The sequence below is a fragment of the Musca vetustissima genome, unplaced genomic scaffold (genome assembly GCF_032173495.1).
Source record: "Musca vetustissima isolate MV318-11 ecotype Yass unplaced genomic scaffold, APGP_CSIRO_Mvet_v1 utg51855, whole genome shotgun sequence".
Lineage (NCBI taxonomy): Eukaryota > Metazoa > Arthropoda > Insecta > Diptera > Muscidae > Musca > Musca vetustissima.
The window spans coordinates 7,939-19,704 of record NW_026877739.1 but is presented as its reverse complement, the minus strand read 5'-3'; the positions used below and the strand labels follow the sequence as shown (position 1 = coordinate 19,704).

Here is an 11,766-nt window from a genome sequence, read left to right as displayed (position 1 = left end):
ATATTATAAATAAAAAAAACGAACATAAAACACGTCCCCATTTTTTATAAATAAAACAATAGACAGAGAGAATAGGGCAAACGTCGTAGTATCATCAACCTTGATTTTGGCAACATGTTTGGCATCACCAAACATCAGGCTTGTTTCCGTGGAGAAGCCACTCAAGTTGGCGGTATGCTAGAACAGATTGTTGATGCCCAATTTGCGTAGAATCGGTACCAATTACAAATTCTCCAGGTTTATGCCTCATGGGTACGAAAGAATATTGGCAAGGCATGGTATAGAAAATCTCCTGTTTTGTATCTTTGGAATCGAATTTATCCGACCATTGAACCTTGAAATAGGCAGCATTAGCCAAAACCATTTGACTGTCGGAGGTAACATCACAGAGATTTAACATTTCGGGGATTTCGTTGCGTATTACATTTGCAATCCAGTTGTTGATTTCCATGTGCTCCTCTTCGGCTTTGGTTCTGAAGTCCAACGATTCAAGTTCATCTTGGAAATTCTCCTTCATGCAGGCAGCCAAATTGATGGACTCATCGAAGTAGATACGATCTGCAGCGGTGAATTCCAAAGGCATTTTCTTGGTACGACTGTAGCGCATTTGTTTCTCCAGGCGATAGCCATTGTTGACATGTTTCTTGTTCTTGGCCCACTGCAGACGTAGTCCCTGAACCAACTCCTCAGTGTTTATGTGCTATCGGTTGGTTTCTAATAGCTCTGGAGAAACTTGCACGACTCAAACCACCAAATCTTCGCCTGGTAATTATTGTCCGCTCCAGAAGTTTCAGACTGCTTTATTTTTGGAGTTCCCTTCTGTAGGACGAACGAATTGTGTTGATTTTCTTTTTCACGTCGTCCACAGTACAAATTTTCGGAACAAGTCTAGTTTAGGGGCTCCACTCGGATCGCTTTGAAATTTTTACCGTAAGTAGTCCTCGTTGAGCTGATTAGAGTGATATATATTTTATGTGGGGGAAATGCATACTTCCCGAGATATGGGCCTTGAAATTTCGGAGCATATCTTGATTAAAACGGCCGTTTTAGTAATGCCACAAAGGCAATATGGGTATCATTTTAAAGCTTACAACGAATGCGCATACATGGCTACGTAATCCAAATCCTTTTTTAAGAGCAATTTTCAAATAAAATTTAAGGCTTTTTAGGAAGCCGGCCTTCGGCCGGGGCTTAAGACTTTCACCTATGGACAGACGCATACATGGCTACGCAATCCAAATTCTTTTTTAAGAGCAATTTCCAAATCAAATTTAGGTTTTTTTTAAGTAGCCGGCCTTTCGGCCGGGGCTTAAAACTTTCACCTATGGACAGGCGCACTCATGGCTACGCAATCCAAATCCTTTTTTAAAAGCAATTTTCAAATCAAATTCAAGGTTTTTTAAGTAGCCGGCCTTCGGCCGGGGCTTAAGACTTTCACCTATGGACAGACGCATACATGGCTACGCAATCCAAATCCTTTTTTAAGAGCAATTTCCAAATCAAATTTAGGTTTTTTTTAAGTAGCCGGCCTTCGGCCGGGTCTTAAGACTTTCACCTATGGACAGGCGCACTCATGGCTACGCAATCCAAATCCTTTTTTAAAAGCAATTTTCAAATCAAATTCAAGGTTTTTTAAGTAGCCAGCCTTCGGCCGGGGCTTAAGACTTTCACCTATGGACAGACGCATACATGGCTACGCAATCCAAATCCTTTTTTAAGAGCAATTTTCAAATCAAATTCAAGGTTTTTTAAGTAGCCGGCCTTCGGCCGGGGCTTAAGACTTTCACCTATGGACAGACGCATACATGGCTACGCAATCCAAAGCCTTTTTTAAGAGCAATTTTCAAATCAAATTCAAGGTTTTTTAAGTAGCCGGCCTTCGGCCGGGGCTTAAGACTTTCACCTATGGACAGGCGCATACATGGCTACGCAATCCAAATGTTTTTTCTTTCAATTTTAGTTAATATTATATAATTTACAATGATATACTATATTTATTTTTAAAGCACTATTCAAACCCTTTAAAATGATACCCATATTGCTTTGGTGGCATTAGTAAAACGGCCGTTTTAACCAAGGTATATTCCAAACTTTCAAGGCCCATATCTCGGGAAGTATGCATTTCCCCCACATAAAATATATATCACTGTAATCAGCACAACGAGGACTACTTACGGTAAAAATTTCAAAGCGATCCGGGTGGAGCCCGTAAACTAGACTTAAGCCAAATTTTCTTATATTTTCAATTTATTTAACAGTTCTCCATACGATTTCATTTTAATGTCGCGTGACATGTACTCTGAATTGGTTATGTCCCAGAGACACCGTTGCATTTCATAGCAACATAGGAATTCTTTTAAAAATTCGTTTTCGGAGTCCATGTTATTGTTGAAATTTATTGTCTGACTGTCGTTTTTTATGTTCACATTATCGAACCAACAAACATCCAACATCTGAATGTCACGCAACCATAAATTTTTTTGTGGTTGCCTGATGACTGAGAGAAATTAACGGCCACACTGGCAAGCAACCCGATATTTCAGCAAGAGTGTCATTCAAAAATGATAGTGTGTACACCGCTTAACAAAATAAGTCTCAAGTTAGAGGTGTATTTTTTACTTGTTGACAAAAGCTTTTTCTCAAAGTGACTTGTTCTATTAAATCTAAATACATATTTTGAGTATTTGTGTTTATTTTTTAGTCGAATAAATCAAAATTCAATTGAAATGGAAATACAATTAAAAAATTATACTGCAGAACCAAGGCCTATATAAGATAGCGCAGTAAGGACAGCTGAGTATTAAGTTTTCTGTCAAATCATATTTTGAAACCTATACATACAAAATTATTGGTCTGTTTCCTTACTGCAAGAATCTACTACTTTTTACTACGATAACGAATTATTCTTTATGATATCGAAGAAAATAATAAAATCTTGCAGATTCTTACAGTATGGAAACAGACCATATGTTAGACGTCAAAACGATAATATTAATATTTTTAAGCTTCAATACAATTTAAATTTATATCGTCTTTGCAAAGCACATTTGCATTATTTCATGATTTAAAGAACATTTACAAGTAAATTATCTTAAAAATTATAAATTGTGTTGTGTTTTTTATTCAAAGACGAAACAAATTGACAAAAACAAAGGTTTTTGTTATGATACATCCATGATGCAATAATAAGGTGATGTATCAAAACAAACACATTTTTTGTCTCGATTATCTGTCAAATTTTTCCTTATAATATTTCAAAAAGTTGGCAGCATTGCACATCGAATTCAAGTAAAATTGACCACTTTGACAGTTAATCAAGACATCAGCTGCTCTAAATGGACTACCTATTCATTGTGCCATGAATACATCCAAGGTAGATATACAAGGTAGCCGCATCGGCGAATTTCTACAACAAACATCGGTTGTTGTATTTTGATATGTCAAAAATATTTTACCAAAACAAACAGATTCGCAAGATTTTTTTACACAATTTCTTGTAGAAAATATTAATAAAAGTACATGGTATAATAATAGAAGGTAACAGCAAGTGTTGTTGTACAAAAAACGATACAACAACCACATGGAAATTTGTTGTTGTAAGTTCTACTAGTGTCAACTCATTTGACAGAAAAATGTAAACAAACAAACAAATTATCATTAAATTATTTTTATTTTGAAAATGAAATATTTTCGAATCCTCAAAATAAAAATTGAAAAACATGAATGAAAATCTATCAAATTTATATTTCTATCGCTTCCACGTGTTTCCTATAATCGAGCCATCGCCATATATATGTGTAACACATATGAAAATGCAGGGAATAGCGAGTTGTTCCTTGAAGAAATATTTGCTTCCTCAAACTTTCCCAGCAGGCAGATTGAGTAAGTTGAATACGGGAGCACATTTAATAAAGAACAATTACAAATTGTATGCGTTCCCAATTTTCCTGTTGGGTGATTTTTAAAAACATAATTTGTCAAATTCATATTGACACTAGTATTACGTTGGAATTAAATCAGCTGGGACTTGCTGTTACCTTTTATAATTGTACCATGATAAAAGTATTGCAAAGAAGCTCTTCGAAATTCGGAGATTTTCATTTATAATTTTGTTTTTTAATTGTTTGCTAGGGCATTACAACAACATTTTTGACATTTATTTGCATCAACAGCTGTGCCGATGCGGCTACCTTATTAAATATACCTTGGATACATCACTTTTTATTACATCATGGACTAAATTCGAGACAAAAACAAATGTTTTTGTTTTGATACATCACCTTATTATTGCATCATGGACTAAACCATGATGCAATAATACGGTGATGTATTAAAACAAAAACCTTTGTTTTTGTCTCGATTATCTGTCAAATTTTTCCTTATAATATTTCAAAAACTTGGCAGCATTGCACATCGAATTCAAGTAGTAGTAGGACAAATTTGACAGATAATCGAGACAAAAAAAATGTTTTTGTTTTGATACATCACCTTATTATTGCATCATGACCTAGAGTCTAAACGCAACCATAGAGTCTAGAGTCAGCGACAGTCGTTTGCCGTGTGTTTCTTATAGAGTCTAAACGCAACCATAGAGTCTAGAGTCAGCGACAGTCGTTTGCCGTGTGTTTCTTATAGGCAACGGGAAATCGCGACGTCTGACGTTCGCGTCTAGCGGCATGACGCTAGAATAGATTTTATTCATTTTTGCTCAGCGTCATACTCAAAAATTCTCTCTTGCTCTCAATTAAGTTGCCATATTTTAGGTAAAAATCAACAGTGCTACCAAATTTCAATGAGAATTTATATCAAAACATATGGCAGTACTGTTAAAAAAACAAATATTTTCAAAGATTGTGGATGCTTTTTAATGAATTATTAATAAAATGGAAGAAAACTATTTTTTTCAATAATTTTATCAAAATTCCTTGACATTATTGTTTATTAAATAATAAATTGATTTTGGTTTGCACAACGTAAAATTTTCTGTCAGAAAATGAACACAAATAATTGACATTTTGTGCCGCTAACGCTAACTCTTTCGTTTGGTTTTCACGCCGGCGAAAAAGTATGACGCTGACTCGTGACTCTCTGGTTGCGTTTAGACTCTGACGTTCCCGTCTAGCGGCTTGACGCTAGAATAGATTTAATTCATTTTTGCTCAGCGTCATACTCAAAATTTCTCTCTTGCTCTCAATTGAGTTGCCATATTTTAGGTAAAAATCAACAGTGCTACCAAATTCCAATGAGAATTTATATCAAAACATATGGCAGTACTGTTAAAAAAACAAATATTTTCAAAGATTGTGGATGTTTTTTTAATGAATTATTAATAAAATGGAAGAAAAATAGTTTTTTCAATAATTTTATCCAAATTCCTTGACATTATTGTTTATTAAATAATAAATTGATTTTGGTTTGCACAACGTAAAATTTTCTGTCAGAAAATGAAAACAAATAATTGACATTTTGTGCCGCTAACGCTAACTCTTTCGTTTGGTTTTCACGCCGGCGAAAAAGTATGACGCTGACTCGTGACTCTCTGGTTGCGTTTAGACCTAGTCTGTTATTTTATTTACGCTCCTTGTTCTACCTTGTTTACGGCACAATATATCTATAGTGAAGGCGTTTTAATTCATCCAAGTAAATTCTATAAAAAAATAAATTATTATAATTCATATCAAGTATTATAAAAATAATTAAAAGAAAAAAATTTCAGCATAAAAAATACATTTGCTATCGTTCCTGTTCGCAAAGGAAACTCGTAGTTTGAACCTAGAGAAACAGATAGTTTGCGCGGTTTTTACAAATTTATCAATAAGACAATGCCATTTGCAAAATTTTCAAGAATTCGTGAAGTTAGCAGTGAAGATGACGTATGTAAACTATATATACATACCAATGTTGTGAAGTTGTTCTCTAATTATTTTTGCTATAGCAACATTCGGCGGAAAACCTAATTAGGCCTTCACAAGGCAAGAAATGGAAGACTAAGTCAGTGGGAGAGAAGTCTGCTTATGTTATACTTGAATTGGACGAAGCTCAGAAGATAACTGGCATAGATATTGGCAACGAGCATTCCGCTTTTATTGAAGTTTTGGTTGGAAAATCTTCAGCGGCTCCTGAAGACTTTACAGTAACTTCAATTGTCATATGCATTAGTCCAACAAAATAAGGATATTGATTGCTATTTCAGGAAATTTTAATTACATGCTCATTTATGACACCGATTGAAAGCAAAAACTCAAACAATTCGAATAGGGTAAGATGCTTTGGTACAGAAGCTCTAGTTCCAAGTGTAGCTGAAAAAAATTGGTCTCTTATCAAAATAATTTGCACGCAGCCATTTAACAAACACGTTCAATATGGGCTGTCGTTTGTTAAAGTGCATGTGGCACCTAACAACACTACAAAGTCTTCAGGGCTGGTTCCTGGGGCCAAAATTATAGGAACAGAGGTTCAGAGTAAGCCAAGTTCTATACAAATCGGAAAATTTAAATTACGTGAAGATTCACCAGACTCTGAAAATGATGGATCTTCCAGCCTATTCAGTCGGTGGAAAACTAATAAAGATAAGAATGAGCAGTCCACGGCTGCTGCCATACGCAATGCAACAAATGTCAGCATCATTAAACAATCCCAAAAAATGCCTGAAAAACCAATAAAAAATAGACACTGCGATACCACAAAAATTGAAATACGGGACCGCAATAGAGATGATCTGATGTTTGGTGCAGCTGACGACACTGAGAATACAGCGAAAGAAGCTCGTCTAGCTAAGGAAATAGACGCCGAAAGAGAAAGGCGAAGGCTTGATGCAAAAAAACAAGAAGAATTAAAGCAAAAAGAGAAAAGGAAATCACTTGATTCTAGGACACCGCGACTTGTAAGCGATAATAAAAAGGAAAAGGTTGACCAAACGACAAAACCAAATATTAGCTTAAGTGCTGAGTCTAGCACACCTAAGCATGAGTCCGTAAAGAAACGTCCAAGTTCGCCCAATATGAGACCAGCAAAGAAGTGCAAACCTTTGATTGCAAAATATAAGCCATTTAACCAATTACTGAAGGGCGTAGTTTTAGTAATCAGTGGAATTCAGAACCCAGATCGAGCAGATTTAAGAAGCAAGGCTATCGCTTTAGGTGCCAAATACAAGGGAGACTGGGACAATACTTGCACTCATTTAATGTATGTACGGTCCATTTCAATTTATAAAGATTCCTACAAAAGTTTGAATGTCACCCATCTTTAATATCTAATAAATACTATACTTTTACTTTAGATGTGCTTTTAAAAATACACCAAAATATAACCAGGTGAAAGGGAAGGGCAAAATTGTAACACGGTCATGGATAGAAAAATGTTACAATAATAAAAAATACATACCTTGGAGACGATTTGCTCTAGACAGTGCGGAATTAACGAAACCCGAAAGCGATGAGGAGGTACTTGATGAATCATTACAGACTTCGGATAGGGGTAATTGAATCAGAACATACTTATTTAATGTAATTAATATAATTTTTGTTTTAGAAAATGGGACAGGATTAACTAATAAACGTGAATCGGAGGAAAGAAATGAAACATTGTCTCTGTACGATTTAGATGAACATGTATCAAAATCTCAGTCTAAAACGGATGCAATGGTATCTTCTTCCGATAGTGATACTGACGACGATATTAAGCGAATTGAAGAAAGTAAGTCAAAAAATGTTTAAGTGTGGCTAAAGATATTGTAGTTTCCTAATGTACTTACTTTTGCTTTATAGAAAATAAACAGATTGTGGTAAAAGATCCAAAAGCTAGAATACCTACAACTGGAGTTATATCATCGGATGCCATTTATGATGTCTCCACTGATGAAGAATTTTACTTAGAAAACAAACGACAAACATCTACTCATATTAGTGTCTAATAATATTGTTAATAAATTCCGGTTACGTTCAGATTGGAAGATTGTATTATTCATTTTACTACGATATTAGGTACTGTCGTTTACTCAAAACCATCTGGTGACATTAATTAGTATTAGCCCTACAGAGCAGGTGTTCTGTAATGCTAATCATCAATAGGTAAATATACAAGATGCTCTGTCAACATTTGAAAATAAATATCATTAATATATCTAAAAAATATAGTGAGTTTAGCGATATTTTCCTTATATTACGTAATTAAGAAATCGAAAAACAAATATAAAATTTATTTTGTATATGAAAATAAAAACTACATAAAACAAGTTTATTTCTGTTTATATTAAGGGAACCCCCCCATTCTCGATTTTATTTTTTCAAGATTTTCAATGGGCTGGTAAATCAATACCAATGCTTGTTAAGGTTTGTAACTTTGCACATATATAATTGAAGATTTAAAAGAGAAGAAAAATAATTTACAAAAAAATTTTGTTATTGTTTTGTTGTTGTTTTTTGTAATTAAAGAAAAGTCCTTATTTTTGATGGCGGGCATGATAACACCTCACTGGAACATCGGAATCCGAAAATTCCAACGGTGTTAGAAAGAGTACATGTCTGACTCTCGTATGAACTAGGATTATTGACTTCGCTCTAAAATTAAGAAAATGGTGGCCCTTTGAAAAAATATTTTTGAAAAATCGCGGATTTTTTACCAAAAACCAAGTTAAAAAATAAGGAAGATCTTGGCCGATTGGCTTTATCCTAGTTCATACGAGAGCTATACACTCCCAGAGAAACGTTGCAAAATTTGGAACCGATTGGATTATTAGTTTTTGAGTTATCGTGCCCGCCATTCGCAAAAAAATGTTTAGAGAAAAACGCGTTTAAAGTTTGAGAAGCTCTTCAGCCGTCACTTGATGCTGACACAATAAATCGGATATATCTTCAACAGTTCTTAAGATTTTCACTTGAAATTTTGTAGAGACATTCTTTAATCAGTGTAGATTCGAATTATATCAACAAAAATTTTGACCCCGAGAATGGGGGGGGTCCCCTTAAATATTTTATATTTATTCGCGTTACACGACCTTCTTTATGAGTGGTTTTAACTTAAAACTTTTAAGTAAGGCGACCAGATTTTGGAAATGAAAATAGATGACATCAAAAATAAAATACTGAATTTACTTGGATTAAACATATATTGCTCTGTTCACGAATCTGCAAGAATCATGAACTAATCGAAATATTTTTTTGGTTTTTCCCATCATACATTTGAAAAGATAAATTAATAAAAGCTGATAGATAATAACGAATCGTAAAACTTTGTCGCTATTTTAAAATCGAAAACAATATCGATTAATAGAAGATTCTTGTAGGTTCTGAAACCGACCAATAGTGTCACGAAACTAAAAATCTAAATGTTTCCATATAATAACCACGTATTCATAAAATAGACGTCAAACAAGTGCGTGTCGCACAACGAAAAAATAATTTTTTCCATTTTTTTGATCTGTGTGCGCACCGCCAAATCGGTGTGAAAACCGTACCACACACGTCAAACATTGCTTCGATTTACACCGATCGAACGCACATGGTTGACGTGTGTGGCCCACTTAAGAATGGAAAATACAGTCAACGCCCGGTATAACGGTTGATATATTGTCAGGCCCATTCGTTATACTTTTTATAAGGCTAGCCCATTGTTTTTTGCGCCAGTCAACGCCCGGTATAACGGTTGATATATTGACAGGTCCATTCGTTATAGCGAAAAATTCATTATATCGCAAAGTTTTTTAAGGTGCAATTTTATTTTAAAATAAAAATGTTAATCCACTTTTCAATGGATTTGTAACAAAAAATATATTAATTAAAGTAATAACATTAATAATGACGTGTTTTTATATTTTTATAAGGCTAGCCCATCATTTTTTGCGCCACTCGTTATACCCAGTAAATAAATTTGGAAAACGTTCGTTATATGCGATAGTCAGTGTATAAAGTCGAGTATTTGCAAAATCTTACTGCACAAAATTCTTTCCGTAAACTCCAGTAAGTTTGTTGTTTTTGAACTGTCAAAGTTACTCTCTCATTTGACTCTCTTTTACTGGATTTTTGGGTAAACATTTGGTAACAACTGTTACTAAATATCGAGTAAACAGACAGAGCTATTAAAACAAAAATAAACCTTTATAAATTTTTTTTCGCAATTTTTTTAATGAATTTATTTTTTGAACTTCTTAAGATGTTATTTATGTTTTAAAAATTTTAAATTAAATAAATTCTGCAGAACAATTCTTGTTTTTATTTTCCCTTAAATATTTTTTAAGAGAAATTTTGCCCACCATTGGTATAACACTATGAGGTAACAGCAAGTGTTGTTGTACAACAAACGATACAACCACCACATGGAAATATGTTGTAAGTAACACTAATGTTAACTTCCTCAGAGATGAAGACTTTTGTGTATACGGACTTACATAGAATTCATATCTTTGTATTTTTTAAAATTTAAAAATAAAAAAATCATATCTTTCTGCATCAGACTCCAGTTTAGCTTTCACTGATTTCGCTTGTTGTACTCATTCTTCTCTTTTCCATTATATGCCGCTATTCTAGGCACTAGTCCGCTTCTAGTTACCTCCACATGGATACCCATCCACATTTTTCATCTTCTACAGCTTGCTCATAGTATCTGATTCGCTAAACTGCAGAACTTCGTTTTGTTCCTGCTTATCATAACCCTCTTGTTCTAAATCATGGGTTTTCTCCAGTGGTATTCATACTTTTGCTGGCTAATATTTTGTTATTTTTGATACCACAATTTCTATAAAACCACCATAATTAGAGTGCTCCTCACTCAATAGATTGTCCGATATGTACAATTTAAAGATTTTCATTATCGTTATTACAAAATAGCACAATCTAGTTCATAAGGTTACTTATAATAAAAATGAAAATAATTAGTATTAATAATAATTAGTGTAGAAATTAATATAAAAATGTTACTTTTTATGGGTCTAGGGAACAAGTAATATACAATTCATTGTCTTGGAAACCATCAGCTTGCAATATCATTAAAATGGGATTTCACCATAGCTTTTGCAATATCCTTTTGAGTAATAAACCAAATGGACGGGAGCTATGTATTGTAGAACTTAATTTAAATTAGAATTTTGAAATGAAAGGGAAAGTCAGAGAAAAACTTGATTTAAATCACAATTCAATGAATATCTTCTGTTTCCCGATCCCTGCATTTGTCCTAAAATGTACGTGCATTCTATGTACGTGCCGATTAAGAGTCGTCTGCGTACCATTGGACAAATTTATAGAAAACGATTTGATACGCGTTATTCGGTACGCCGCTCTGTTGAAAATTTAATTTCAATCAGACACCCGTTCAAAAACCATATGGAAGCCTATGGCTGCATCTGCCACAATTAAAAAAAAAAACAAAAACGTCAATCAAGTCCAAATTTGATACGTTGTGCAAAATTTCCTGTTAATGGAAAAACATTAGGAGTTTGGTGCATCATTTATGTAAACTCGGACGAAAATATATCGACGCCTCCGAACCATAGTATTATGCTAAGTCGAATTAGCATGTTTTAAAGCTCTTTACGTTTTTTTTACTACGGTCCTTAATTTAAATTCTCTGAAATTTTGGTAATCATCCAAACCAAAGTTATAAGCAAAAATGTACTTAGCATGGTACGTAAGATATAAGAAACTTCCATACTTTGAGAGCTTCCACTGAAAAACTCACTTTTCAGACTTAGCATACTATGGTTCGGAGGCGTCGATATATGGGAGCTATATCTAAATCTGAACGTATCTTCACGAAACTTAGCCAAACATCATT

At 34.0% G+C, this 11,766-nt stretch overlaps 2 protein-coding genes across 2 annotated transcripts; one reads left to right on the top strand and one right to left on the bottom strand.

Moving 5' to 3' along the window:
* Positions 1-226: 226 nt before the first annotated feature.
* LOC133322421 (serine protease inhibitor 88Ea-like) lies at positions 227-2,967 on the bottom strand (the record flags this gene model as incomplete). The annotated part of the gene is made up of 2 exons (XM_061531418.1): positions 2,950-2,967; positions 227-700 (listed from the first exon to the last, which is right to left on the bottom strand). Coding segments are annotated over exons 1-2 (492 nt in total), but the record flags the coding sequence as incomplete, so codon positions are not given.
* Positions 2,968-5,822: 2,855 nt separating this feature from the next.
* LOC133322422 (DNA repair protein XRCC1-like) lies at positions 5,823-7,912 on the top strand. Its single transcript, XM_061531419.1, has 6 exons — positions 5,823-5,873; positions 5,936-6,133; positions 6,194-7,185; positions 7,280-7,476; positions 7,531-7,695; positions 7,767-7,912. The coding sequence occupies exons 1-6, from the start codon at positions 5,823-5,825 to the stop codon at positions 7,910-7,912; spliced, it is 1,749 nt and encodes a 582-aa protein (XP_061387403.1).
* The last annotated feature ends 3,854 nt before the right edge of the window (positions 7,913-11,766 follow it).

What these genes read in the sequence shown, in the direction of transcription:
- LOC133322422 (XM_061531419.1), top strand. Translation starts at nt 5,823, where the DNA reads ATGCCATTTGCAAAATTTTCAAGAATTCGTGAAGTTAGCAGTGAAGAT. An exon ending in AATACTTGCACTCATTTAAT is followed by an intron (nt 7,186 to 7,279) that starts GTATGTACGGTC and finishes CTTTTACTTTAG; the next exon opens with ATGTGCTTTTAAAAATACAC. An exon ending in ATTACAGACTTCGGATAGGG is followed by an intron (nt 7,477 to 7,530) that starts GTAATTGAATCA and finishes TTTTTGTTTTAG; the next exon opens with AAAATGGGACAGGATTAACT.